Consider the following 27,687-nt stretch of genomic DNA (forward strand, 5'->3'; position numbering starts at 1 on the left):
AGTGAAGGAAGCCCTGCCTTCTGGGACACATGTGCAGCCTGTATTTTCCCTTCCTGTCACACTCTGGGATTGGTCCAGCAGTAGAGCATGAGACTCATTTGTATATAGATATAATTTTTCATTGAAACTTTTCAGTGTAGGATACAATAAAAACCAATCTAACATAAAAACAAAACATAGAGGGGGGAAAAGAAAAAGAAAGTGGGAAGAAAGAAGAAACCGCAGAGGCCTTAACCCTCTGTGGATCTTCGCCCTTCTCTCGCTCGCACCAAAGGGGCTGCACCCTCGCAGCTCTCACCGGGCAGCCTCCCCTTCTTCTCCCCCCGGAAGATGTTCCCTTCCCTGCCTCCGGCGAAGGCTCCTTCCTCAGCCTCCCATCGCCTTCCTCGCCAGCATCGAAAGAGGAAATAAAACACGACACTCGGTCTCAGACTTGGGGGCTCCAACCCCGTGTGGGGCTAGGAGACCCTGGGGGTCCCGTCCCCCCGCCAACTCTGCGCCTCTGGCTCCCGGGGCTGGACCTCGCAGCTGGACTGCCTCTGGGCCTGGAGGCTCGGCGGAGCCCAGGCGACCCCCTCCCCTCCTGAAGGCCTGTCTCGGGGCAGGGAGTTCCGCAGGCGGGGGAGAAACAGTCACAAGGGCTTTTCTGGGGGCGGGTGTCACGTGCCTCCATGACCAGGGAGAGGCCGGGCAGCGGCGCCCATAGAGCCTCGGGTCCTCCTCGGGCTAGAGGGGCCTATGTTTCCCGCCAGAACGAGGCCGAAGTCCCGCCCCTTCCTCCGAGGCCTTGCTCCCCATTGGCAGCGCCAGGAGGGGGGAGGAGCGTCCGCGGCATAGAGGAGCGCGAGGGCTAGAAGGGCGGAGAGGAAGCGCGGTCGCCATGGAGACGGGCGAGGGCGGGACCATAGAGGGGAGGCAGCAGAGCGGCCGGGTCTCCTTCCCGGAGCAGCGGAGGCGGCGGCGGCGGGGGCGCCATGACGTCCGCCTCCACCAAGGTACCGGCGGAGGGGGGGGGGAGCGCCGCCGCCAAGGATTCTGGGAGGGGGGAGGGTGCCTCTGAGCATGGGCCGAGTGCCGCGCGGCGGGAGGAGGAGGAGGAGGAGGGCAGAGCTCGCTCCCTCCCTCCCGGGGCTGCTTCGCCCTCCTTCGGCTTGGGGCCTTTTCCGCCGCCCCCTGTAGCCCAACGGGGACCGAGACCCCGAGGGAGACGGGGGGGGAGCGACGGGGGGCCACGTCCCCCGCACCTTCGGCTCAAGGGATGGGGAGCCCCACTTCCCGCACTGCGGCGGGTTGGGCTGGATGACCCCTGGGGGTCCCACGCAGCTCCGTGCGGTTCGGGAAGAGGGCAGAATTCAGGGCCCAGGTCGCAGGAGGGTCGGCCTGGGACCCCCATCCTGGCTCCCCATTCAAAGTGCTGGGTTTGAGCTAGGAAGCCTTAAACAGGTCGGGACCCCCAAGGGCCGCCTCTCTCCCTCCCCGGACCCTGAGACCCTCCTCCTCCTCGCCTTCCTCTCCCCTGAGAGAGCCAGAACGGGGCCTTTTCTGCAGTGGCTCCCCGTTGGCGGAAGACTTGCCTGCCTGCCGCCTCCTTGATCTACCTTTCAGCACCAGGAAGAAAGCCTTCCTCTTCTCACAGGCCTTTGGCCTTCTGAAAGGGTTTGGGGTTATCTGCAGTTTTTGTAGAAAAAGAGGCCCCAGAGCTCACGGCAAGCTTCTCCCTTGTTCTCTTAGCAGGACAATGGAGAGGGGCCTGATCTGAGATCCAGCCAGAAAAAAGTCCTTGGTTATTGTTTTGTTTTCCCTAAAGCTATTTATTTTGTGTTTTGATGTTGCAAACAGCCCTGCGATCTACAGACAAAGGGCAGTATACAAATTAAATAAATGAATGAACAAACAAACAAATAAATAAATAACATACTCTGTGCATGCTCAGAGGCACCCAAAGAAGCAGGTGTGGTGGGTTGTGTGGGGGGTGTTGTGCATGCCTCCCCCTCTCTCCTCCCCCCCCTTATTTCCACAAGCAAAAATACCTTTGGTGGAGGGCAAGAGGGCCCTCAGCAAGGGGGCTTGGCAGCTGCCCACCCCCTGCCCACCCTTCCTCCCCTCTGCCTTCTTCAACCAACTTCTCTCCCCTCCACAGGTGGGCGAGATCTTCTCTGCCGCTGGCGCCGCCTTCACCAAGCTGGGCGAGCTGACCATGCAGTTGCACCCCGTGGCCGACTCCTCGCCAGCCGGGTGAGCCCCAAGGAGGGAGGGAGGGAGGGAGGGAGGTCCCCCCACCTAGGCTTCAGTCCGGGGGCTGCCCATCTCTTCCAAGGGGCGGGGGCAAGATGGGATGCATGCTCCACCAGGCTGCGCCCAGAGGTGTCCCTCGGCTCCCTTGCACCTTGGCAAGGAAATGCGCCCTCACCATGGACTGGAAACTCAGAAAGGCTGTGTTTTGTCAGCTTTTGTGCTCTTCATAGCGGGCAGGTGAGCTGGTGGGTTCCTAGCCACTCTGAGCCACAGCGGAGAGCAGTGGTTTTTAATAATAATAAATAGGGCGGCTAACACCAGTAAAATTACAGTAAAAACATAATAGGGGGAAAAAACCAATTTAAAATACAGGTTAAAATGCAATTTAAAATGCAGTCTCATTTAAAAAGTAGCCCATAGATCAAGACCATAAGGGTCAGACTGAGTCCAAACCAAAGGCCAGGCAGAACAGCTCCATCTTGCAGGCCTTGCGGAAAGATGTCAAGTCCCACAGGGCCCTGGTCTCTTGGGAAAGAGCGGGGCCAGTACTGAAAAGGCCCTGGCCCTAGTTTTTGCACTAACCCCTAGGTGTGCCCCCCTCTGAGCACTAAAATCATCACATAGCTGGGGACGACCTTTTTCCATGTGCCCAACTGACGTGCTTCTGCACGGGCCTGCAATTCTATCTATACTATATGCATAAATTGCAAGTTGCCATATAAAGGGCTCTGGAGATAGATCGAGGTGTGTGTAGTATAGAACAGTATTAAATATATCTTATATATTGTATTAAGAACATGCAGATAACTGCATGGCCCAGCACCAGTTCAGAGGTCCCAAGTGCCATGGAAACGCAGTTGGGCCCCTCTGCGGACCCCGCCCAGCACCCAAACCCTCCCACCCCTAGGCTCTCCCGCTGCGGGGGGGGGGGGGTCAAGAGAGTGCATGCCCTTTTTTGCATTTTGGGGGTGGGAATGTTGCTTGAAGGGCATCCCTGGCAGCAGAAGGGGCGGGAGGAGGAGGAGGAGCAGGTAGCAGCAGTGCAAGAATCCTGACCCCCCCACTCCCCACTGTCCCCCCAGGGCCAAATGGACCGATGCGGAGATCTCCCTGCTCCGGGCCTCCGTCCAGCGCTTTGGAGACGACCTTAACCGCATCAGTGCTCTCATCAAAGACCGGACTGTGTAAGGGCCGTTGGGGGGCGGGGTGGGGGGGTCCTTGCACAGCTCTAGAGAGGCCGCTCCACAGGGCAGCGTAGGAAGCAGGTGCTGGACGCATCAAGCTTCTTTCTTTCCGTTCTGCATCCTGCTCCTGCTCTCCTCACAGCAGCCCTGTGAGGTGGGCCAGGCCCAGAAGCCCAGGCTTTGGAACGGGGGTGTCTGGCTCTCTAACCACTGCACCGCGCTCCTGTTGAGGGAATCTGACCTCTTCTCCCTCCTCTCCCCCGACTCCCAGGGCCCAGCTGAAAGGGGCGGCCAAGCGGAAGGTCTATGAGGACAGCGGGCTGCCCCTCCCCTCGGAGTCCCCCAAGAAGGGGGCCCGCAAGGGGCAGCCACAAGGCCCCCCCTCCACCCAGGGGGCGGGCAGCCACCCCGACCCTTCGGCTCCCCCTGCGAAGAAGCAGAAGGCGTCTGGTGAGTGGGACTCGGGGAGGGGGCTTTCTCTCTCTCTCTGTCTTGGGGGGGGGGTCTCTCTCTGTACCAGGAGCAGGGGTCTGCATGCTCACCCCCCCATTAAGCAGGGTCTCCCCCCCCTTCCGACAGACGTGACCCTCAGCGCTTTGAACGACTCTGACGCCCACAGCGACCTGGTGGACATTGAAGGCTTGGGAGACGCCCCCCCTGCCAAGAAGCTGAACTTCGACCAGGGTAAAGACTCGGGGGTCCCGAGTGGGTGCTGGGGGGCCCTTCCCTCCCTCTCTTTCTCTTTCTCTCCCCCCCCCACTTTGTGGGGTTTGGTTGGTGGGCTGGGTGAGACGGGCTGGGTGCGAAATGTCCCTGGGTTAGGGGGCTGGGCTCCCCCCGCTGGGTGGGGCAGGGGCCTTATGGGTGGATTGGACTGTGGCACCCCCCCGTTCCCCCCTCCCTCCAGCTCCCTGGTCCTTTCTCTCTCTCTTTCTAGACAGCCTGAATCTGGACTCTGGACTCCTCATGACCCCTGGCACAGACTTGCCCCTCCTCTCCCGCTGACGGACCGCTTGCCCCTGCCCTCCGGTGGGGGGCTCTCTCCCCCCCCCCGATCTCGTGGCCCCCCATGCAAGCACTGCCACTCCAGGCCAAGGACTGGTCCTCCTCCTCTGGTCCTGCCTCTGGGAAGGGGGGGTATCAATCTCAGCTGCTCAACCTCCTCCTGGATCTTTGCCCCCCCCCCCAGTGGGGAGAGGAGAGGTTGAGGAGTTGGGGGGCTGCCCCCTTCTTCCCCACCTGGGCGTTCTCACGCTCCACTCCTCACCTGTCTGCCATGATGGATGCGGCTGCCCTCATTCCCTGCTGACCCACGGAGGCCCCCTTGACTCCCTCGCTGCGCCCCATGGGGCAGGACTCCTCTGCAAACGGGGGGGGGGGCTCTCCTTAGCTTCACCCCCCCAGTGTGGTTTTGTCCTTTTGTATGATGATGATGGTAGCAATAAAAGCCTCCTGCCTCCCTCCTGGGTCTCCTGTCTCTTTGAGCATCCCGTCTTGCGCCCGAGGCCTCTGGAGACAGCAGCACCAGGGATTGGGGGGGCACTGATGACACACAGACCTCCCCCCCCCCCAGCAATTTGGGACCCAGGGGCTGAGAGGGGGCGGCCTGGCAGGTGGAGGGAGAGTCCTCTGGTGGGAGAATGTCATTGTTCTGTATGGGACAATAAAGATACTGTATTGTATTGAGAAGGTGAGCAGAGCAGGACGTCTCCGCCCCCCCTCGCCATTTCCTCTCCCCAGCCTCTTTTTTACGTGCCCCCCATCTCCTCACCCCACATTTCCAGCCCCCCCCAGTGTGTGTGCCAGGCCCACGGGAGCAGCGCAAGCAATACTGGCTGGACAAGGCAGTGCCAATATTTCTGTGCTGCTACGGCGGGACGAGCCTCAGTGTGGAGGGGGGGGGCGCGGTCCGCTGCGGGTGTGTCCAGAGGGGGCATCTGCTTTCCATCATGTGGGGGGGCTGGAGAGCCCCCCCACTCTCTTCCCCCCTCGAAGCCCTGTCTGCACTCGCGTCAACACCACAAGACGGTTTGTGGATTCCCAGACCACCAAACAAACCATGTTGTGCTGCTTGGGCGGAAGCAGGATCCGGTCCAGAACTGTTGGGGGGGCGGGGGGGGGGAGTCAGTGCTGGGGGCTCCGGAGCATTGCTTGTTCTGCCCCCCCCCGACACGCTCACCATGCAAGTTCAGTCCTGCCGACCTCAGCGCCTTCGGTTTCGCTTGTGCCATTTCCCACTCCTGGGGGGTGGAGAGAAAAGGGGTGGGAAGAAGGGGGCCTGTATCTTGGGGGGGGGGGGTCAGGAAGGAGCTTGTGAAACTGGGATAAAATCACAGTGTGTGTGTTTGTTGGTAGGTAGGGGGGCTCTCTTATCTTCATCATCATAACGAATAATAATTTTATTATTTGAACCCCTGCCACCTGGCCAGTCTTGAACCCGTGCTTGCACTGCGGAGGGTTGGACTAGATGACCCCCGGGACCCGGCCTGGCTCGGCAGTTCTGTGCAAGGTCTGCATTTCGGGAAACGCGTCCCTGTGTCCCCCCACCCCAAACCCCTTCCCGAAGTAGCTGGTGGGCTCGCCACCCACCACCCCACGAGGAACACGGAGCAGCCAGGGTGCCCCCCCAAGGAGGAGGCCTTGCAGCCCCCCAAGGGCAGTGGCATAGCAGGAGGAAATGGACCGGGCGGAGGGCAAGGCCCAGCACCCCCTTCCTGGCTGCTCAAGGGGCAGCACACCCCCCCACCCCGCCACAATTTGCACACAAGCAATTCATGCCAGGGGACTGGGTGGCGGTGGGGGGTCATGCAATTGTGCACACATCCGGCTGCACCCTCAAAAGGCCCTGGGTCCGGGGGGGGGGCAATTGTCCTCTGCAAAAGAGCCCGTCCCACACTATGGGGGGGGGTAGGAAACATATTTGATAGATGGGGCAGGCCGACGCCTAAGAACTTGGGACCCCCCCCCCTTTGTGGAGAGCCGGTGGGTCTGTGTGCAGTTGGGACAAAGCCCTGCCTTCCCCATTATTCCCGAAATCTCTTTTGCAGACCTTATTTCAATAAATAAAATAGCATTTTTGTCCTGTAAAACTACCACCACCCTCCCAACATGCTGGGCAGCCCAGTTTAGGGAAGTTTTTAATGCTTGATGTATTTTTTTTTTTTTTAATATTCTGTTGGGAGCTGCCCAGAGTGGCTGGGGAGGCCTGGCCAGATGGGTGAGGTATAAGTAATAAATTAGTATAAATAATAATAATAATAATAATAATAATAATAATAAAATAAAAATAATATATATATATATATAAACTGCTCTCCCCCCCCCCCTGTTTCGCCATGTTCCATTTTAACTGGAAAGGCAGTGTTCACTTTGATTCCATTTTCTTTGTTTTTTTGCAGGGGTATCTAATTCTCCCACTCCCTCAAAAAAGTGACCCCCAAACTCTTTTTAAGTGAATTCACCGCGTCCATTTTCCGTCTCTCCACCCTCCCCACCTATTTTCTCCAACGTTGCAAATGGCCGAAGAGGAGTTTTGAGGCGCCTGGAGCCTTCGCCTGGCTGGCCGCCTCCTTAAGAGCCAAAGGGTGTGATTTGCTCAAAAGGAAAACCGGGGAAATGAGAGGAATTGGAGAGGGGTGTCCCTGGAGGGCTGGCGGTGTGGGGTTTTGTGGTTTTTTTCAGAGTGGGGGGTGCTCATTTGTGGGCGATGAGTTGAAAGGACACCCACAAAATGCTGTTTTTGGGGTATAGGGGCTGGCAGTGGGGCGGATGGCAGTCAAATCATTGATGGGCCCAAGCCTTGCTCTCAATATTTCCCTGTTTTTAGGGTTAGAGGCTCTGAGAGCTTATAGACATATTTTGTGGGGTGGGGGATCAAAATATTTTTTGGGGGGCTTGATTTATTTATTTTATTGTGGAGGAGGGAGAGTAAAAAGGAACCTGTTTTGCTTCAGAGTGTCCAGCTGCTGTTTTTTTTGTGGTGGGTGCCCTTAAATTTCAGGATTCTCGGGTGGGGGGTGGCGTGATCCCCCCCACCACTGGAAAACAACAACCCCACCCCTTTGTTTTGCAGTGAGACACCCAAGAGGTGTCCGGGGCCCGATCCTTCCTCTGGGAGGAAGAGGCGACGCCTTTGAGGGCAGGATGTGGTGTGTTCTGTAAATGACGGGTTTCTTCTTCAAGGAGGGGGTCCGCAGGGGGGGGCGGGCTCCTCTCTTTTAATGGTGGGGTGTCTTGCGGTCTAATTCTGGGGTTCCCGGGGGCTTCACCCCCGCAAGATCCGAGCCTTTGTTGTCCTGGGAGCCTCTTTTTGCTGTTTTCCAGCCACACAGGGTGTGCTTTGGGGCTATTTTGGTGAGGTGAGGTTTCACCCTTCTCTGTTGCAGGATCGGACCCCCACCCCCCTTTTTTGGCCTACGAAGCCAATTTCGGGGTGTCCTCTGGGGGCTGCCCCCCTCCTGGATTTTCTGGATCCTGCCTGGGGCCTGCCAGGCCTCTCAGCTGCCTGCACCACACTCTGCCCAGCTTGCAGCCGTGGAAAGGAACACACCCTGCTCCTCCCGGGGCAAGGACAGCCCTGAGCCGGCCCCGATCCCCACGCCACCTCCCTGGGCACCTCCAACTTACCTCCTCTGCTGCCCCATGGCCCCCATCCGGGCGCTGGGGGGGCGAGTTTTCCAGAAGCCCTTAAAAAGCACTTTTACACCCACGGAGAGATAGCAAGAGGGGGCCCTGATGCCTTTGCCACCCAGTCCTGGCACGATGCCCGCTCTGGATCCGCGTGGGGTTTGTGTGCGTGTGGCCCCCCTCCTGCAAAAGGGAGGAAAAACTGGCCCCCCGCTTTTTGTTCAGGTCCCAGAATCGGGGGACCCCCTTCCAGCTCGCCCCACTCTTAGATTTTTCCAGGGAGTCCAGATTCGGAGGGTGTGGGGGGCAAAAGGAAATAAAAGAAAATAAGAGGGGCCCCCTCCCAAAGCAGGCCCCCCCAGGAGCTGCCAGCCCTTTTCCGTGCGATTGTGGAGGCAACGAGAGAGGGAGAGAGAGAAAAAAAGAGCAGGGGTGAACGGAGAAAAGCCTGGTCCTTTTTCCCCCTACGCAAGTTTCTACACTTGAAAAAGCCCCTTTGGGGCGCTTGGAAAAATCTGCAAAAAATTCAGGGGGGAGCCTTGGTGCCCCACTGGCGGCGTGCGGAGTTTGGGGCGGATCCGGGCAGGCGCTCCCCGGGGGAAAAATAGCTTTTGAGCGGCTCCGTCTCCCGCCAGCTTCAACGTCCCCAGCTGACTTTGACACGGTGCCAACTTGCAAGGCTGGCTTGGCAGCCGCTCAGCTTTTCAAACGGCCACTCTGGCTCCCTCCACCCCCCCCCCGGACGGAGGGTGCCCCACGGCACGGGGCCAGGCTTCGGCCTTGCAGCCCCCCCAGATCCCCCCCCGTGTGAGTGTGCTTTTCTCCACAAGCCAGGCCAGTGTGTTTCTGTGTGTGTGTGTTGTGTGCCTCTCGCTTTCCTGCCACCGAGGCTGTTGAATCTGCCGATGCAAAACGCCAGCCGGCTTTACCGGGCAGCGCCAAAGCCCCCCCCCTGCCCAAAACGGGGCCTTGGCAAGGCAGGCCGGCCTCCCCTGGCACAGGGCATGTGCCCCCTCCCAGGCAGGGGCTGGGGGGCACCCCTTGACCCCCCTCCCCCTGCAGGCCCCCTCCCCATGTGCAAGCAGCCTCCCTCCCCGCCTTCATCTCAGAGCGGCCCCCCCCAAAAGCTGCTTGGCCGCCCCTAGCAGGAGAGGTCAAAGGGGCAACGGCCTCCGTTTGACCTCTGCAGAAGCCAGGCCTGGCCCAGGGCGGGGGAGGGGCAGCAGGTTCCCGGGAGGAAGTGTCAATCAACCTGCGGGCAGCAAAGGTCAAAGGGCGGCGGGGGGCTTGTTTCCTCCAAGGCAGGGAGCCCCAATAGTCGTAGGAATTGATCGCTGGGGGTCCTGCCTTTCATGGAATTGTAGCGTGGGGACCCCAAGGGACATCTAGTCCAGCCCCCTTTTGCTTGTGGATCTGGGCCCACCAATTGCATATGATTTCTTTGCTGGGGGGGGGGACAGCTGGTTGGTTGCTAGGGCAGCAGTGGCATTCTTCATTTTTTTTGAGGGGGGCAGCTGTATGTGTTGGGAGACGATTCTTTTCCAGGAAAGGAATTTTTTTGCGAGATGGCACACCCCCCCCCCAAGCTGGCAGGGCCTCTTCCTCCTCTTCCGCTGGGCTTTCATTTCCTGTAATTCGCCCCCCCACCAAACCACCTTGTGGGGCACATTCTTCTTGCCTGCAGGCATTTTTAATCTCCCCCCCCCCCTCCAAAAATGCAAAGCCAAGAAGGAGCCAGTGGGGTCCTTGCTTCAAGGTCCTTTTATTACAGAATTGCAAAATGCACAGCAGATCCACCAGGAGTGGCAAGGGGGGGGGTGCCCTGTTTCAAGCAATGCCCCCCCAACCCCAGGGCAACCCCCTCCCTGATTCCCTAACAGAAAAATATATATTATATATTTATAGAAGATATGTACAAATTATATATATATATACATAGAATAGAAAAATAATCCTGCAAATGCCCCCCCCCAAAACATGGTTTATACAGTACATGATTCGGTAGCAGAAGGGTGGGGGTGTGATAAGAGACCCCTTTCAGTCCATCTTGGTACACAGTTCTTGCTGGGGGGGGGCATCCTTGTCCCAGTGAAGTCAGGGAATAACACTTTTGGGCCCCCCCAATGCAAAGTCACTCCTGGGCTTCCCCAAGGGTGCCCCCCCACTTTGTGTGGGGATGTTGGGGGGAAGTTTAAAGAAGACGACTCCCTTATTTCCTGCTGGAGGGTATTTCCCCCCCCCCCAACGAAGACCAGCTCCGAGCACAGCCTGATGTGAACCCCCCCAACACAAGGAATGGAGCTGGAGTGCCCTTTGCCGTCGCCTGGGGGGGGGTCAGCTATGGGGCTGGGGGCGTGAGGGGGACCCCCGCCACAAAGAGCTTTTTCGGGGGGGAGTCGATGTCCAGTCCTCCTGCAATGAGAAGCAGAGATGGGGGTGAGGGGTAGAGAATCAGTATTGTGCCCCCCTAACAGCCCCCTCCCAGGAACCCCCCCATTTTGCTCACGCTCTTGGAGCCCCCCACAAATGAGACTGGGCCCCCCCACCGACAATTCTCATGTTCTTCCAAATAATTACACCCCCCTTTCTTTTTCTACCTTTCCTCTTCAGGGTTTCCAGCGTTGGGGGGGTCCTTGGGGAGGAGGGGAGCCTGGAAGAGGGGAGCAGATGGGGGGGGGGTGAGGTCATGTCAGTTCACCTGCTATAGCAGAGGTGGGACCCCCAGGGTCATCCATCCCACCCCCTGCAATCCTCCCCCTCCGACCCACCTCTGGAGATGCCAGGAGTGGGGGGTCACAGCACTGGGGGGGCTGGAAAACTGGGGGGAGAGAGAGGGAAACAATTAGGGGGGGCCTGCCCCTGAGACCCCCCTCCCTCCCCGGCTCTCCTCTGCGCCCCACACTCACCCCATAGCTGGTCCCCGGGCCGGGGCTGCCGCCGTGGAGGCCGCCGGGGGGCGCCCTGCAAAAGCAGGACAAGCTGAAGCTGGAGCTGCGGGGCCAGGCCCCCCCCATTTTGCACCCCTAAAAGAAAAGCCTCACCTGCTGCTGGGCCCCCCCCATGCTCTGGGGGGCGTCTCGCTCATGGCCTCAACCTGGCAAGAGAAAAAGGGGAAAGGGCAATGAGCGTGTAGAGCGGGGGCTTTCATTTTGGGGGGGGGCACATGCAGAGCCCCCCTTGCAATGCGGCTATGGGGGGGCGCTCACCCCCAGCCCGCTGTCCAGGCAGACGCTGCTGCGGCGGCTCCGGGGGGGCCCGGCCGGCTCCTCCTTCCGCGGGGGGGTCCTGCAAGGAAGGAAGGAAAGGCGGGGGGGGTGAGTTGCGTCACGGGCTGCCCCGGGACCCCCCTCCTGCCCCCCCGGCCGCGGACCCCCCTCTCCTACCCGCAGGACCCCGGCAGGAGGGGGGCGCTGTTGGATCTCCGCAGGGCCCCCCCCGCCCCCCCGCTGGGCTCCACTTCCATGCGCTCCATGGGGGGCCCCCCAGCCCGACGCCTCGCATCCCAGCCCCCCCCGCAGGAAGAGGCGGCGAGGGGGGGGCTCTTCTGGCGGCTCCGTGCAAATACTTCCTCGCGGGGGGGGGCAGGCCGGGAGGGGGAGCCGCCCCTAGGGGAGCCCCGCCCCCGAGAAGACTCCGCCCCCTCCTCCCCCCGTGGTCGCGGGAAGGAAGTGCACGGGAGGAGGGGGCAGAATACACGCGCGCACGCATGCACACCTGCACGTGAAAAGGAGCCCGGGCGGGGCGGGGGTCGGGCGCCCCCTGCTGGCGCGCGGGAGAAAGGTCCCTCGGCAAAGACAGCCCCCCCCCCGCGTGGGACCCCCAACCCTGCGAGACCCCCCCCGGGAGGCATCCTCTGAAGGCCGCCCTTCCTGCCTTGCAAGGAGAGCTGCAGGGGCGCCCTTGGCACTTGCCCAACACGGGGAACGGGCACAGACCCTGTGGAACTCCCTGCCACTGGAGATGGCCTCCACTTCCAAACACCTGCGGGTTAGGTTTCTATTCCGACAAGCCCAGGCGGGCAAGACTTCGCTCCACAAAGCTTAGCTGATTTCTGAGTTTAGCTTTTTATATGGTTTTTATTGTTTGCATGTATTATTATAAAGAGCAGCACCCCACACATATAATTGCACAGCAGCATACAACTAAAGAAAAAAGGATAAAATGGATACTGTAGAGTTGGAAAAGCTTCAGAAACAGATGACAGAGGCAATGGAGGGAATGGAGAAATCCTGCTAGGAGGAAAGGCTGCAAAATTGGGGTTCCACACAGTCACAAGAACAAATTAAACTAAAAAGACTTAAAAAAAAAAAAGAAAAATAAATAGGAAAAACAAAAGCGCCAAACTTAATCTGTTCTGGAAGTCCATTTGACTTCCAAAAGGTTCAAAAACCAAGGTTTAGCTTCTGATTGGTGCAGGTGCCCTGGAAACAATAGCTGACAGCCGCATCGGATGTTCGGCTTCCGAAAAATGTTCAAAAACCGGAACACTTACTTTGGAGTTTGAGAACCAAAGCGTTTGAGAACCAAGGTACCACTGTACTTTGCTGGAAATTCCTTCTTTTGCTGACAAGACCTGTGGGAAGTGGCAGCCCAGCGAACGGAGCAGCGGAGTAAACCGGCACCCAGAATTTTTCCGTAACAGACTTCCTTGGGGTGTTACCAATGTGGAGAGAAACGACACATCCAATGGAATTGGCCCCAGTTATCTCCTGACACGGGTGGCGCTGCGGGTTAAACCACAGAGCCTAGGACTTGCTGATCAGAAGGTCGGTGGTTCGAATCTCCCGACGGAGTGAGCTCCCGTTGCTCGGTCCCTGCTCCTGCCAACCTAGCAGTTTAAAAGCAGGTCAAAGTGCAAGTAGATTAATAGGTACCACTCTGGCGGGAAGGTAAACGGCGCTTCCGTGCGCTGCTCTGGTTCGCCAGAAGCGGCTTAGTCCTGCTGGCCACATGACCCGGAAGCTGTACGCCGGCTCCCTCGGCCAATAAAGCGAGATGAGCGCCGCAACCCCAGAGTCGGCCACGACTGGACCTAATGGCCAGGGGTCCCTTTCCCTTTACCTCATGAGTAGGGCCAGGTGAGACCAGCTTTCCAACGTCGCGATGTGTCAGCAGCTAAATATTCTGAAAGAACGATACATTGCAATGTTGAAAAGGAAGGCACAAACCATTGAGTTTTGGCAATTATTTGATTCTCTATTGGATAGTCAGGGGGAAGAGTACAATACATGGTATTCACTTATTGCTACGGTTTTCTTTTCTGAGCTTTTTTCCTCTTATGTGTGTCTGGTGCCTGTGTCAATGGTCCTTGTCCTGGCCTTAGTTAGAGGCTGTGGTGGGGACTTGGGACTTTGGGGGAGTCGTTTAACTGCCCACCCCCTGTTCCTGGTTTCAACAAGTCCATGACCAGCGGAGGCTGCTGTTGCCACTCCTCCTCCTCTTGTGAAAACTGCGGCTGCTGCCTCCTCCTCCTCCCCGTCCTCCTTAATCTCCTCCTTTTCCCTCACATCTCTGCTGTTGAAGATGGACTTTGCTTTGGAAAGATCAGCTTCCTCTCATAGCCTGGCTGGATACTCCCAACCTTTTCAGTGTCAGGGGCTGATTGATCTTTAAAGAAAACTTTATGGGTGAGCTGGCTGTCTGCCTTCTCAGGGTCTTGTCCTCCCCAAATCTTTATCGCTGAGCACAAACGGGTATAATATTTGGACGGACGCTTGTTGGGTTTTCATATGACTGCTTGAATGTTAGTCTGATTGATGGATTGCTGCCCTGCAGGCAGGGGTGTATGAAGTGGGGGGGCGGAGGGGGTGGGCCGCCCTGGGTGCCACTCTGGGGGGGGGTGTCACAAGATGGCCCCTGCTCCCCCCAGCTGCAGAGCGGCTGAGGGTGCATGCAGTCTGTACGGACGCCGCGCTGCCGCTCTCAGGTGCCGTCCGTAAGGGCTGCCACTCGCACAGTGACCGTACAGGCTGCCACTCTCGCGTGCCATCCATATGGGCGTCCGTACGGGCTGCCTCTTGCACGGCAACTGTACGGGCTGCTGCGTGGGCATACTCTGTACAGGATGCCGCAGATGCGCAGCCTGTACGGACATTGTGCGTGTGTCACCGGGCAGTTTGCCCCGCACTGGATGCCGGGGAGGATTCCTCCATCGCTGCCTGCAGGTTTAATTCGGTCTCATACTTCTTTTTAAAACTCCAGCACCCTTCAAGGGTGTTATAGGAAAATCCTTGGGCTCACTTGGATTACCAAAGACACCGGCCAGGAATAGAGGAGCAAAGCGGCAGCCAGTAGGCCTGGTCTTTATTCAAACGACTGTTGCAACAGGGCTTCCACCTAACACATTGGAGAAGCAGGAAGAAGGGAGCTGGGCATGTTTAGCCTGGAGAAGAGGAGGTTAAGGGGTGATATGATAGCCATGTTCAAATATATAAAAGGATGTCACATAGAGGAGGGAGAAAGGTTGTTTTCTGCTGCTCCAGAGAAGCGGACACGGAGCAATGGATCCAAACTACAAGAAAGAAGATTCCACCTAAACATTAGGAAGAACTTCCTGACAGTAAGAGCTGTTTGACAGTGGAATTTGCTGCCAAGGAGTGTGGTGGAGTCTCCTACTTTGGAGGTCTTTAAGCAGAGGCTTGACAACCATATGTCAGGAGTGCTCTGATGGTGTTTCCTGCTTGGCAGGGGGTTGGACTCGATGGCCCTTGGGGTCTCTTCCAACTCTAGGATTCTATGATTCTATGATTCTATGTTGCAACAGGGCTTCCACATTGGAGAAGCAGGAAGAAGCCCAGAACAAAGGATGGCTCCCACTTTTATCAGTTTTACAAAGATACCCACAACACCCCTAAAATTACATCACAAATTGGGAGGGTCTGGTAACAGAAACCTGAGCATGAGGGTTGTCCCCACCCTCCTCTTGACCTCCACGTCACACCCATCAAGGAAGACAAAAGAAATATTTACAAGTTCCTGGTCCCCCCCCCCCAGTTAATCCCACCTCTTTGTCCCGACCAAGAACCTAACCCATTCCTGGATGGTTTGCTGTTGTCCACAGGGTGGCTACCTGCCTGGCACCCATTTGCCAGGATGCCAGGGATTGTCTCTTGTGCAAGAGGCTGCTGTGTACCCGATCTCAAGTTTCAGGATTACGGCTGCCCCACATCCCAGGCTCCCCCCCCCCCTTGGTAGCCATTCCTTTCCTGAACAGAACAAAGTTGGAAAGATGCAAATCCAATACTGGAGCGATTTTTAATGACTTTCTAAAAATCAGGATGTAAATACATTTATCAGTGCATTGTTACATTTGGTAATGTGCAGCTGAGGCCCTTTTGAATAGAGAGAGGAAAAAATGATGAAGTGTTTTGTGGGGACATTTGCAGGAGTGATTGTGTTGCATTTGGTAGTTGGTGTGTGTATGATATCTGCTGGAAGGGCAACCCCCCCTTTACATAAATTCCTGCAACAAGGGTCTTGTGATTCGACTGTGGTTCGTCCTGAGATTTGCCTGGTGGGCATTTTGGCTGCCTTTGAGCCTCTCCTGCTGTAGTCATAATTTCGCCTCTTTCTGCTTTGTTAAGTCGGGCGCTGAGGAGCATCCGTACATCTGCCCACCACAGGTGGGGAAGGTGGGGTACTTATTTGTCTGAGGCACCTATCTTGGTCGTCATGCAGGGATGGCATTTTATCCGCGTTCCTCTTGCGTCAGCTGGGGGAGAGGGGGCAGCCTCTCCAAAGGCGCAAGCTGGGCACCTCCAAAACAGGTGGACCGAAAGTCCTTTCGTGGTCGCCAAAGCAGTTATAAAAAAAACAGGGATCACCGTTTCAGCTCAAACCCAATCAAAATGATCTAGTACTTTGTAGTGGTCATGTGGGATTGCTATGAGGAATTATGAAAAACGAAGCGAGCCATTGTGTCAGCGGTGAAAGCGTCACTTTGACTGGGTTTGGGTCATTGACATGATTTCTGACCGATCCCACAAGCCTCTGCATCTCTGCCCCATTTTCTCTCTGCCTGACGGTCACGTGTAAAGCATTCTGACACAGACCAGTTGCTTACCAGGCATCCTGGGTGCATAAAGATAAGGAGGAAGCTTTGATTCAGCTTTTGTTAATCTTTAGGTAGATCTCAGGGCCAGGAACAGGGTTCACATGGAGGTGGTAAAATGCCTGTCTTTCCTATGGGTTTACTAAATGCATTCCTTCTTGGTTCTTGTTTATTTAGCCTGAACATGTGTGCATGCTCAAATGGCAAATAGTTCTTTGTGGTTAAGAGGCTTCCTCTGATCTGACTTTGCCTCCACATGGGGATTTTTTGAAATGCTCAGAGGAAATCTGATTCGTTCTTACAAACGCTGTGTTAAACGACCTGGGCCAGGGAGTGGGATGCGCACTTTCTCCCAGAGTCTTGCTGGTCAAGCCTCGTGCCCATTGTATGAATCAGGGTCCAGTCCTTCCTTTGCCTTCAGAACGCAACAGTACTTTCTCGAAGTCAAACAGAGGTTGGCTGGTTTCCCGCTTGCTGAGCATTGCTGCCTCATGTTGCCTGCCCCCCCCAGCGCCCCCGGCCCACTTTGCCCTCCCCTCCCCGCCCATCACAGACACACACAAACGCCGCACCAGGTTAACTCTTTTTATTGGGTTTTGCAGGAGTTCACACACAGGTCGGATTTCCACAGGTGCTGGCCGTGCAGGCGGAAGAGGTGGGAGGCTGGGGGCGGGGAGGGGGGGCAAACTGACTTGGCGGGGGACCCAGCTCTCCAGGGGTCTGCGAGTGGGTCTGTCTCTCTCTCTGTTTCCGAAGGGGCCCTTGAGTCACGGGGCTTGACCAGAGGTCGGGGCTGGTAACAGGGACAGCAGGTCAGCGGGGCTTTTGGGGTGTCAGGGGGGGTGTGGATTTGGGAGAGCAGTTGCTTTGAGGGGAGGGGGCTAGGCCCTGGAGCTGGCCAAGACTCTACGGTAATAAGTATTTGGGGGTGGGCTCTGAGGATGGCTTGGGGGGTGGATTCCCTTGGGGTCCCTCGTGACATGTCTGGGGAAATCAGAGTGAATGATGGGGGGGGGGGGCGGGGAGTGTTGCCTGTAGCTCCGGTCGCTATACAGTCCAAATATAGATATATATTTATATTTATATTTATATATATGTGTGTGTATTTATTTATTTTATCTATCACATTCCCCACCTTTAAATAAACATTATATACAAATCACAGCAAAGAGTCAGGAGATGGGCGGGGGTCCCAAACAGCAAAGGGAGGAACCACAGGGGGTGGTGGGTTCAATGAGTTTGGGGTGCTACGTTGGGGGGTGGCAGTTGGTGGGGGGGGGTCTGGGAACTGGTGACCGCGGGATCATGGAGGGGCCTCGGGAAGGCCGGGCGCTGTGTCCCCCACCCCAGTACGGAAGCAGTAGATCAACTTGCTGCCCGGTTCCTTTTTCTGGGGGTGGTGGGGATTTGGGGTGGGGGTGTTGGCAGGCTGGGCCAGCTAGATTGATGGGGGCACCCGGAGGCTGGAGAAGCTGCTTGGATTGGTTGGCTTGCGTTGATGGGCACAACTCTTGGCTTTGGGTGGCTGGACGGGTGGTCAGGGGAGAGGGAAGTTGAACGGGGGGGGGGGTCCATTAGGGACGCTCAGATCGGCTGGGATCTAGCTGCAGTGGAAGGTGTTTGGGTTGGGGTGGGGGGAGAGTTGGGGTGAGTGTCACCAGAGGGGCTGATGGGGGTTTCCTTGAGCTGCTTGACGGAGTTGGGGCTGAGGGGCCATTCCCTCGCCTCCCCCCTCTGTGTCACAGCTCTGAGCACCGGTCCTGTTTGCTGTAGTGGTCGAACTGGCTTTTCCAGTGCATCATGTAGGCGCTCCAGAGGTGGAACTCCAGCTTCCACTGGCGCTCGGCCTCCTCGATGTTGTCTGGGGGGGGGGGGCAGGCGCGGAGGGGAAGCAAGAAGGGCGGAAGGGAAGGAGAGAGAAAAGAGGAGAAAGGAAATAGAGTTAAGCGGCAGGAAGAGCTGCCAAGAGGCCAAAGCGCATTTGCGGGGCGGGGCGGGGGGGGTGCAGACTCACCAGGCTCCAAAGCCCCCTCCCCACTGCAGAGCCCCGGACTCCACACCTGGGGTCAGACGGAGCCATCTTCCTCCATCTCTCTTCTCCCTCTGTCTGTGGGGAGTTTTGAGGGGGGGCCTGCGCGGCCAGGGGGAGATGGTGCCCCCCCCAGCTTCTCTCCTGACCTCATCCTCTCGCCATGACTTTCCCTCCAATGCGAGGCTGATACCTCTCAGGGATTCTGGCCTCTGTTTCCTCCTTCCCTCGTCCTCTACCTTCCAGAGGAGGGGACATTTGTGTCTCTCCTGCTGCGATGGAAGAGGTGGCCTGGCTCACATGATGATTTCCAGTGATAAAAGTAGCTTTTTCAGGGGGTTGGGCTAGATGACCCTTTGGGTCCCTTCCAGCTCTACAATTCCATGAAACCCAGAGTCTCGGTGTACAAATTGGACAGGGGAAAGTGGGTTCCTCCGGCAGAGATGTCACTGCGAAGTTCACCTTTTTTAGCTTTTCTCCAAAGCAGCCTGCATGGCTCTGTCCGCCCCCAATTCTATCCTCACAAAGACAAAGTTGGCCTGAGACGTAGTAACTGCCCCAAAGTCACCCTGGTGGGCTTCATGGCTAGGAATGCAATGCAGGACCCCCAACTCAAGAATCCCTGACAGATGGCCAGCCAAGCTCTGCTTAAAAACCTCCAATGAATCCTGGAATTGTAGAGTTGGAAGGGACCCCGAGGGTCATCCAGCCCACCCCACTGCAAGGCAGGAATCCCAGCTGAAGAATCCCCGAGAGGCGGCTACCCAACCTCTGCTCAAAAGCCTCCAACAAAGGAGAGTCCATGAAGGGGCGGTATACAAATTTCATAAATAAAATAAAATAAAAATAATAATCCAGTGCTGTAACCACTGCACCTCTCTCACTGGCAGGCGGCAGCTTCCCTTCCATCATGCAGCTGCTGCTAGCCTGTGGAATGCATTGCCACTGGGTGGGAAGCCTCTTGGGGTGGCTTCCCAGAAGGGTCTGAAAGGGGGGCAGTTTGATGTTGACTCAGAGCTCTGGGGCTGGGAGGGGAGTCTTTGGGTGGACCAGGCAGAAGATTTATTGAGGGTGGGGGAGACAAACTGAGGACACCCAGGTGTAAGAAAGAGGTGGTTAGCATTAGCAAGCCAAAGACAGCTGCGGCAGCATTGCGGTTAAGAGCATGATCTGCGGGCCAGGAGCTCGGAGGTTCATCACTCAGCTCCATTTATTTTCTGGGCTGGAGGATGGACATGTCTCTATCTATCCCTACCTACCTACCTACCTACCATATTTTCCGGCGTATAAGACGACTGGGCGTATAAGATGACCCCCAACTTTTCCAGTTAAAATATAGAGTTTGGGATATACTCGCCGTATAAGACTACCCCCACCTGTTTCTGGTCTTCCTCGTGGGGTGGGGGCGGAGAGGAAGGGGTGGGGACTGGCTGGCTGCCGCCGCCACCCCACACGACGCCGGGGCTGGTGGTGCCCCCAGCGGGCTCCCTGCGCACTCCCTGTCCCTCTTGGCATGTTTGTGGTTTGGGACGAGGTGGTGAGTCCGTGCACCAAGAAAAGCCGTGCGCCCTCGAGGCCTGCCGCAGACCACAGACAGCGCGGGCCCCGAGCTCTGGCTCCGGACGCCGCTTTGCTCGCCACTCCTTGGAGTGAGGGAGACGGGCCCAGAGCTGCCAGACCCTTGGCAAGGCGAGGAGCAGGCACAGGCCGGAGCCCCCCAGCCTAAAGCCCCCCAAGCGCCGCCAGGGGCAGAGCGCGCACCCCTCCGCTTCCGCTGCCTCTGCCGTCGCAGCAGCAGCAGCAGCCCGAGGCGAGGTGAGCGAGCCCCAATCGGCCATCCAGCAAAGCGGCGGGCTGCGCTCACCGGCTCCCTCTCCTCCTTCCCAACAGGTGGCTCTGCGTCGCCACAACCATACCCGCCCTATAAGACGACCCCCAACTTTGGAGAAGATTTTCCTGGGTTAAAAAGTTGTCTTATAGGCCAGAACATACGGTATCTATCTATCTATCTATCTATCTATCTATCTATCTATCTATCTATCTATCTATGTGCCTTACCTCCGAACCCCATCTTACAGCCCTGACCGCTTGGCTAAACGAAGGGTGACCCCAAACTTCACATCTAACACACTCCCCACAACCAAGGCTGCAGCCATCTCTGCAAATGGCAATTGGCATTCAGGTGGCCCCCAAGAAGGCCCTGTGAAAAGGGGTCTGGGGCCACAGCCAGGCTGAGAAAGGGATCACCCACCATGGAATGCAGCCCCCCCCCAATATCTGTGTGCCTATAAGTCCAGCAGAACATGGAGCATGCTTCCTCCTGCAGCCTCTCCCTTCACCCCAAAAGGCCTTCCTTGAACCCCCCTTTGCAGACACATTATACACCCCCCATGCACCCTCCTCTTCACCCCCCACCTCTGTTTCCCCCTCTGGTCATGCAGTTGGAGAGCTGATGGAAAGAGTGGATCTCCCACTTGCTGCGTGCCTCGCCTCCCCCCAAATTGCAAAGCGCCAAAGACTGTGTGTGCTTGAAATGATTGGTTCTTATTGCAATTCCCCCAAACAGGGACCTCAGGAACACACAACCCACAAAGTTTCAAGCATGTGAACATGAAACGAGAACAACCAAACACCAGACAAGAGCAGAACCATAAAACCATTGAAAACGAGCTACATAAGACACACACAGAGACCCTGACTCACCCCGACACTGTGCCTGAACCAGACATTTGCCGCAAGGTGGGTGGGAGGTCTGGTTTGGGGCGCCTGGGCAGGGGGGGCTGAGCCCCCTCAGACAATGGCTCAGCTCCCTGCCACTCCCCCCCCGGCTTTTCCCAAAGGCAGACACTGGTGCTGAGAGGGGGGTGGACTGGGAAGAGGTGAGAAGGGGCTCAGTGTCTCCCACTCTGCCTGCTTTGCCCTTAAAACCAGAGACGCCCTCCACTCCATCCGGCTGCAACTGGGTGGAAACCCTTCACTCAGCTGCCGAAATCTGAATTTGTGTTCGTGTGTCCCGCTCCCGAAATCCAACTGTTCTACCCCAAGCCCAAAGGGGAAGCACTGCTGGGCTCTCAGGGGTCCAGGTGCTGGTTCTGGGACAAGCAGGATTGTCACGGAAGAACTGCGGGGCTCAGTTGCCTAGACGGCGCATTCCGGTTTGCAGCACGCCTCAAAATCCATGCTGGATCACTCACAGGTCTTTGTCTCCCTAAGTCCATCTGCCACAGTGCCAAAGGACAGCCTGTCTTTGCTGCCTGCGGGCTCCTGTGGGGCTGCGTGCCCAGTGAGTCCCTGCCTCCTGCCCACCCCTCTGCCCTTCTGCTCCCACGACACCCCTGGGCATAGGCCCCTCTTGACCTCCCGGTCCATGCATAGCAGCAGCAGCAACAGCGGCAGCAGCTGGGCTGAGCCCCCCTCCCCCCTTCGCCACGGCCCAGCCCTCCGCCAGTCTGCGGCAGGCAGCAGCGGCTTCCACCTGCTCTTCTCTCAGTGTGATCCGTGGGGTGCTCAGGACAGGAGGTGCCATGGGGGGAAGAGGAGGAGGAGGAGGAAGAGGACCACCAGTGGGGCGGAGGGCCCCCCGGGCCCCCAGCTGGACTCAGCACAGTGCCTGGAAGACTCTACAAGGGAGAAGAGAATGAGGAGTTAAACCCTTGGGCAAAGGGGAGAGAGGGGTGTGTGGGGTGCAAGGCCCGTCTCGACACTCATTGGAAAAGTTGCCCCAGATTGCAATGGCGGCAGGGAGGGAGGAGGCAGCCACGGGCTGCCCGCAAACACATCACCTTCTGCTGTGGTAGTGAGAGGTCAGTTTGGTCAAGACAGAGATAGAGATAGAGAGGAGTCTGGAGAAGCAGGTCATTCTTGGTGGAAAGGGGTGGGAAGTAAAAGATCGGATTTGGGGAGACTTGGTGGGTGGGGGGCGGTCAAGGGGCCGGCTGAAAAAGACCTGGGGAGGGGGCTGGATTTTCTTCATCTGTTTCGATGGAGCGGCCCAATTCCTGGGCTGGGTTGTGTTTTTCCTGTTTCTCCCCCCCCCCTTGCCATGCCCCTGCCCACTCTCAGGAGACTCCCCCCGCCAGGGGCCCTGACCCACCAGTCACGTTGAGGAGCTTGGGGAGGAAGTGGTTCCAGAAGGCGCAGATCTGGGCCCGGAGGCTGCGGTCGGTGCTGAGCGGCTGCGTGTTGAGCTTGACGTACTGCTGATCGGACAGGTTGTAGACGGGCCAGGACTCCTCCTTGTCCGAGGGGTCTGTGGGGTTCCTGCGTGGGGAAGGTGGGGGGAGAGAGAGTGAGAGGTCAGTTTCTGGACCAGCCCCCCCCCCCCGGAATTCTTGCACCGGCCTCTGTGCTTGGGTCAACCTGGCAGCAGACGCTGCATTTGGGGTCTTTTTATCTTGTGTTTTTATGCAGTTAACTGCCCTGAGATCCATGGATGGAGGGCGGTATACAATACAACAACAACAACAACAACAACAACAACAACAACAACAACAACAACAACAGTAGTAGTACAGGGCCAGGACTAGCCCAGTATTCTGGCTCGGGGCTTCATTGTTCTTTTAAGTCATGGCTCTCCTCCTTTCCCCTGCTGTGGGTTTGAGGTATAATGGGGGGTTGGGGGGTCAGTCTGGCTGATGCCTCGAGTCCCTGCCAAGCCTTGGGGTCCAGGACCCAGGGAGGGTTAGAATTTCATGGCAGATTCTGTTGCTGAACCGGTCAGACAAGTTTCTTTGTAGGACAATGACCTCAGCTGGCCGCTCAAGTGTCCTCCTCAACATCCCAAAAGAACCAGCCAGGTTGCAAGAGCTGCAACTAAGTGTGGGGGCCCTCCAGGCTGATGGGGGTGGGGGCTTCCCTCTAGTCCCCTCACCTAGGAGGAGCCAGAGAAGGTGTGTGAGCCGAGCTGGAAGACACAGAGACCTGCTTGCTCTGTGTAGGACGCAGAGCTGCGACTAACCGAGAAGCAAGATCCCTTGAGGTCTTAATATTGTGATCCCCTCCATCATATTCTAAAGCCATGTCTGCTGTTCCTCATTCCAAGGAAACTGAGCCCTGGGGAAGCGGCTGGAGTCCCTTGCTGCTCAGAGACTGATTTGTATTAATCCCTTCTCTTCCTGCTGTTTGCCCAAACAAACTCACACAGACTCAAGACACACCTGGGCAGAAATCAAAAGTGGTGGGTCTGTATATTTTAAATTTCAAACCCAGGTTTTTCTCATCATGGTCAAGGGCCAACATTTTGAAACTTGAATATCTATATTGAGGGACAGAATAGCCTGGTTGCTACATATAAAGCAAAACTAAGGAAATATTGCCAATTCCTGATTGACCCCAATCAGGAATTCTCACTTAAAACCGGCCAGACAATCAAATACCATCCATAACTAGGAACATTTTTCATCTTTCTAGTTGTGCGCAAGGGGGATATAAATAAATCTAACCAAGTCCTCAAACAAACCTGAATTCTGATAATCTTCCAAAATTCATTCCCCCAATTGACCTATGCCCAGGGCCCTGTTTGCGACCCCACTGGCAGCTTTTTCAAACATTTAATTAATTAACTCATTAATGAAATACCTGCCCTGGTCGCAGGGCAGATTTCAGCATTAAAACACAAGATTAAAAACAGTTCAAGAAAGCAGCTGTAAAATAAGGTGGGGCCTAAAAACATGCGCCTCAAGTGCCAAAAGGCAAAGAGGTGCTTCTCCGGCATCCTCCGGAAGCTGTGCAATGAAGGGGCCAGGTGTGCCTCTGTGGGGAGGGAGTCCTGCAGCTCAGGGGCCGCCACAGAGAAGGCCCTCCCCTGCATCCCCCCCCTGAGTGGGGAGGAACTTTGCCCCCTTTCCTCCCTCCCTTGGAGGGCAGCTGCCTCCCTTCTCTGCCCCCGCCTGCCCCCTCCGCCAGCCTCGTTACCCTGTGCGGGCAAAGTTGACCCAGTAGCGCATCATCCTGCGGCTGAGCTCCTTCTCCTCGGGGGTGTAGTTGAGGCTGTCGTTGAGCGGCAGCCCAAAGACGAACTCGATCTCGTAGCCGTGCGGGACGCCCATCCAGAGCGGCCACATGAGGTTGGAGGCGCGGTGGTCGAAGAAGTAGGCGTAGACCTTGTTGCCGTGCTCGGCGTAGCGCCGGGCAAAGTGCATGGCGGGGCAGATGACGTTGTGGTCGCCCACGATGTCGTCCATGGCCTCCCGGTTCTTCTCGCGGTTGTCCTCGTCCTCCCAGTCGGTGTACTGCAGCACCACGGCCTCGGCGGCGATGTCGTTGGCGTGCGGCACCCCGATGCGCACGCCGTCCAGGAAGTCCTCTCGGCTGATGAGGCTCTCGTTGTCCTTGCTGAAGCCGGGCGCCCCGTAGATGAGGAAGTAGGTGCCCTCGTCCTTCACCACGCCCAGCAGCACCTGCGTCTCCTTGAAGTTGCCTGTGCTGAGCATGGCCTCGGGGGTGTCCGGGAAGAAGTCCCCGTCGATGACGGGCACGAAGGAGAAGCGGAAGATGCTCTTGTAGGGCAGCACCGACCACTCCTCGTCCACCAGCTCTTGCGGGTGCTTCGTGCGCAGGCAGCTCACCAGCTCGGAGTCGTTGGTGAAGTGGCAGCCCACCCGCTTGCCCAGCAGCGTGGCACGGCGGCGGCTCTCTGCCGGGGTGATGGTGGCCCACGGAGCGTTGGCCGTCCCGCTTTGCAGGATGGCCCGTTGGAAGAGGGGCCGGCTCTGGGCCGAGAGGAGGTGCATGCTGACCGAAGCACCGCCGGCACTCTCCCCAAAGATGGTGACAGCCTTGGGGTTGCCCCCAAAGAACTGGATGTTGCTCTGGACCCACTGCAGCGCCAGGCGCTGGTCCAGCAAGCCCATGTTGCCCGGGGCCTCCTGGCTGCCCAGCAGGGCCAGGAAGCCGAAGGCGCCCACCCGGTAAGTGATGGAGACCAGGACCACCTTCTGAGTGTAGGTGAGGAAGCGCCCGTCGTAGACGTCCAGCGAGGACGAGCCGCTGTAGAAGCCGCCTCCGTAGATCCAGACCAGGACGGTGGCGTTTTTGGGGCGGGGAGAGGGCACCCAGACGTTGAGGTAGAGGCAGTCCTCGCTCATGTTGTGGTTGGGGTTCCACATCTCCGTCCCGTGGAAGCCAGGGTAAGTGTTGTCCACCGCCTGGTAGCAGGCGTGCCGGTAGGACGAGGCGTCCAGCTCATGGCTCCAGGGCTTGACCGGCTCCGGGCGCAGGAAGCGGCGTGGGCCCACGGGGGGCTCTGCAAAGGGAATGCCCAGGAAGGCCGAGACCTGGCCATCCAGCACCCTCACACGGATGCCACGCACCCGCCCGGTCTGGGTGACCACCAGGAGCTCATCCGCCTGGGCCAAGCCGACGAGGAAGGCCAGGAGGAGGGGGAAGAGGGGCTGCAGCCGCGAGGCGGGCATCGTGCCAGCCTGCCTGGGGGGCACCTGTGGGAGAAAGGGGAGAGGGTTAGAAGAGGCCTCTGCCTAGCCGCCTGCAGTTGCCAGAGTCAGGGCCCGGCCTGCCCAGCCCGTCTTCTGCTGTCTGATAAAGGGAGCGCAGGCTGATATCAGCGCAGGCCAGGCCACAGGGGGAGGAAGCGGGGAGAAGAGCAGGCTCCTTCTCTGCCTCCGATTCAGGGGCTGAAGGAGAAGGGTGAGGCCCTGGGTTCAAGCGGAGGAGCGGGCCCAGAGCCTCCAGCTCAGGCAGGGAGCCTGACACTCAGCTGTGCGGATAGCTCAGTTGGTTAGAGCATGGTGCTGATAATGCCAAGATTGCAGGTTCAATCCTCACAGGGGACAGCTGCATGTTTCCTACCTCACAGGATTGTGGTAAAGAACAAATGTGTGAAGGAAGGGATCAAATACAACACCTTCCACAGATAAATGGAACGAAAGGAAATTTTAGCAGTAAGCTGCCTTGAGTCCCTGTCAGGGAAAGAGACAGGATGTAACAACAACAACAACATGAGAATGATCAATAACATACCAGAGAATAAATCCTATTTAACTCAGTGGGACTTATTTCTGAGTAAAAATGTCTAGGATTGCATTGGAAGGCTGCCCAATCTGGACCCAGTTACCTGGGAGTAAGCTCCACTGAATACAGTGGGACTTACTTCTGAGTAGACAGTGTAAGGCTCCATTTACAATAAAGGAATGAACACTCCACATGTTTCCTAAGAAATGGCTGGCTGGGGAAGCCTTGCAATTAAAGAACTTAAAGCAGATTGGTGACCTTCTCCTTCAAAGCCATAGGAAGGGTTTCACATGCCAGCGACACTATTTCCTTCATTTGATGCAGCGATTTTATTGTCAGTTCAAACTGGACTTTTGCACCAACACTATTTTTAATTTTTTCCCAAAAATAAGGAGGGTTGAAAAAAGGAAAAGTGGGACATTCTGGGAGCAAATCAGAAACCGAGACACTTGGAGGTTATGCCAACGTGGGAGTCAAAAGACTCGCTTTTGCCCTAAAAGAAGCCAGAAACCCCCACTCTCAGGTGCCTCAGTGCCCCCATCTGAGAGGCCCCCTTCCCCTCCTTCAGCCCCCCCCCGTCTCCTGGGAGGGTGGGGGTTTGACTCAAGCTCTTTCTAGGGGGTGGAGGAAGGAATCCAGACCCTCGGTGCCACCCGGGGTGGGTGAGGGCGCCACAGAGGAGGGGGGGCACATGCCTGGGTCTGTGGCCTCTGACACCCAAGACTTGTGCTTTTGTGGTCCCACCCTCCTCTTGTGGATGTAATAGGTTTCTGGCCTGGGGAGTCCCCCCCCCCTTTCTCGCTAGCCTTTCAGAGTCCTCTGTTGACAAGCCTTTGTGTATTTAGACATTCAGAAAGCTTTCTTTGCTTAAGTGCCTCTCCAAAGGTTCGCAGTCGTGGGAGGAGAGGAGAGGCCTGCCACGGATCAGTGACTAGCTAAGAAACAGGAAGCAGAAAATAGGAATAAATAGGGCAGTTCTCCACAGAGCGTGGAGTCCCCCAGGATTTGATATCGGGATGAATCATAGAATTGCAGAATTGTAGGGTTGGAAGAGACCCCCAGCGGTCATCTAGTCCAGGAATCTTAGCTAACCTCAACAGATGGCCAACCAACTCTCTGCTTAAAATCCTCCGCTGGGGGTTTGCTCATAAGCCACATAGAGAGCGAAGCCACCAGGTTTGCTGGTGATACCAAATTGCTTAAGGACTGCTCAAATAATGGGGGGCAAGATGGCAAATGCAATTCAATGTACCTGTATTTCTCGCCCCATAAGACGCACCTGACCATAAGACGCACCCAGTTTTTGAGAAGGAAAACAAGAAAAAACAATATTCTGAACGAAACAGTGGATGTATGATTTTTTTGGGTGCAGGCTGTAGCCATGGACATGCTATGTGATCTGGTGGTGAATTTGGGGTGACCCAGTGCAAAAATCCAGAGGATCCATGGGCTTTTACCTCCCCACTCACAGGCAGCCTCCTTTATCGCTAGCCTCCCTTATCTCTCTCTTCTGATCCCACCAATCAGCTGCTTCCTTTCAACACCCCCTTCCCTTTTGTTTGCCTTAGTGTCTTTTCCTTAGCTGCAACAGTTTT

General features: G+C 56.9%; 3 protein-coding genes across 14 annotated transcripts in view; 1 reads left to right on the forward strand and 2 right to left on the reverse strand.

Annotated features, from left to right (window-relative positions):
• Positions 1-880: 880 nt before the first annotated feature.
• On the forward strand, positions 881-4,881 carry BACC1 (BPTF associated chromatin complex component 1). Of its 3 annotated transcripts, none has more exons than XM_083471297.1 (6): positions 881-995; positions 2,141-2,235; positions 3,318-3,419; positions 3,691-3,869; positions 3,999-4,103; positions 4,357-4,881. In XM_083471297.1, the coding sequence occupies exons 1-6, from the start codon at positions 975-977 to the stop codon at positions 4,422-4,424; spliced, it is 570 nt and encodes a 189-aa protein (XP_083327423.1). In that variant the 5' UTR covers positions 881-974; the 3' UTR covers positions 4,425-4,881. The 3 variants fall into 3 exon arrangements, with proteins under 3 accessions (XP_083327423.1, XP_083327424.1, XP_083327425.1); XM_083471298.1 differs by having other exon boundaries at positions 913-995; positions 4,361-4,881; XM_083471299.1 differs by lacking the exon at positions 3,318-3,419 and having other exon boundaries at positions 913-995.
• A 4,899-nt stretch (positions 4,882-9,780) lies between these two features.
• LOC310691494 (uncharacterized protein) lies at positions 9,781-11,571 on the reverse strand. Of its 2 annotated transcripts, XM_083471289.1 has the most exons (7): positions 11,429-11,571; positions 11,252-11,330; positions 11,087-11,139; positions 10,952-11,006; positions 10,814-10,863; positions 10,643-10,695; positions 9,781-10,457 (listed from the first exon to the last, which is right to left on the reverse strand). In XM_083471289.1, the coding sequence occupies exons 1-7, from the start codon at positions 11,515-11,517 to the stop codon at positions 10,384-10,386; spliced, it is 453 nt and encodes a 150-aa protein (XP_083327415.1). In that variant the 5' UTR covers positions 11,518-11,571; the 3' UTR covers positions 9,781-10,383. The 2 variants fall into 2 exon arrangements, with proteins under 2 accessions (XP_083327415.1, XP_083327414.1); XM_083471288.1 differs by lacking the exons at positions 10,643-10,695; positions 10,814-10,863; positions 10,952-11,006.
• Positions 11,572-16,666: 5,095 nt separating this feature from the next.
• Positions 16,667-27,687, reverse strand: part of ACHE (acetylcholinesterase (Yt blood group)) — a 146,958-nt gene continuing 135,937 nt past the window's right edge. For 4 of the 9 annotated variants that reach the window (XM_083472658.1, XM_083472659.1, XM_083472656.1 and 1 more), the window contains exons 2-4: positions 24,038-25,560; positions 22,218-22,384; positions 16,667-17,956 (exon numbers count right to left, since the gene is read on the reverse strand). In XM_083472658.1, the coding sequence (XP_083328784.1) occupies positions 17,835-17,956; positions 22,218-22,384; positions 24,038-25,560 (1,812 nt within the window). In that variant the 3' untranslated portion in view covers positions 16,667-17,834. Of the gene's footprint in view, positions 17,957-20,647; positions 21,745-22,217; positions 22,385-24,037; positions 25,561-25,930; positions 26,041-27,687 lie in introns of those variants that run through there. The other 5 variants (XM_083472662.1, XM_083472657.1, XM_083472663.1 and 2 more) reach the window with 3 other exon arrangements.

This window comes from Podarcis liolepis, assembly GCF_965112155.1.
Source record: "Podarcis liolepis genome assembly, chromosome: 13".
In the NCBI taxonomy this organism is placed as follows: Eukaryota; Metazoa; Chordata; class Lepidosauria; order Squamata; family Lacertidae; genus Podarcis; species Podarcis liolepis.

Coding starts and splice junctions, on each gene's coding strand:
- BACC1 (XM_083471297.1), top strand. CDS start 975: ATGACGTCCGCCTCCACCAAG. Junction 996..2,140: donor TGACGTCCGCCTCCACCAAG/GTACCGGCGGAG, acceptor TCCCCTCCACAG/GTGGGCGAGATCTTCTCTGC. Junction 2,236..3,317: donor GCCGACTCCTCGCCAGCCGG/GTGAGCCCCAAG, acceptor CTGTCCCCCCAG/GGCCAAATGGACCGATGCGG.
- LOC310691494 (XM_083471288.1), bottom strand. CDS start 11,517: ATGGAGCGCATGGAAGTGGAGCCCAGCGGGGGGGCGGGGGGGGCCCTG. Junction 11,331..11,428: donor CTCCTGCCGGGGTCCTGCGG/GTAGGAGAGGGG, acceptor CCTTCCTTGCAG/GACCCCCCCGCGGAAGGAGG. Junction 10,458..11,086: donor TGGGGGGGGCCCAGCAGCAG/GTGAGGCTTTTC, acceptor TTCTCATTGCAG/GAGGACTGGACATCGACTCC.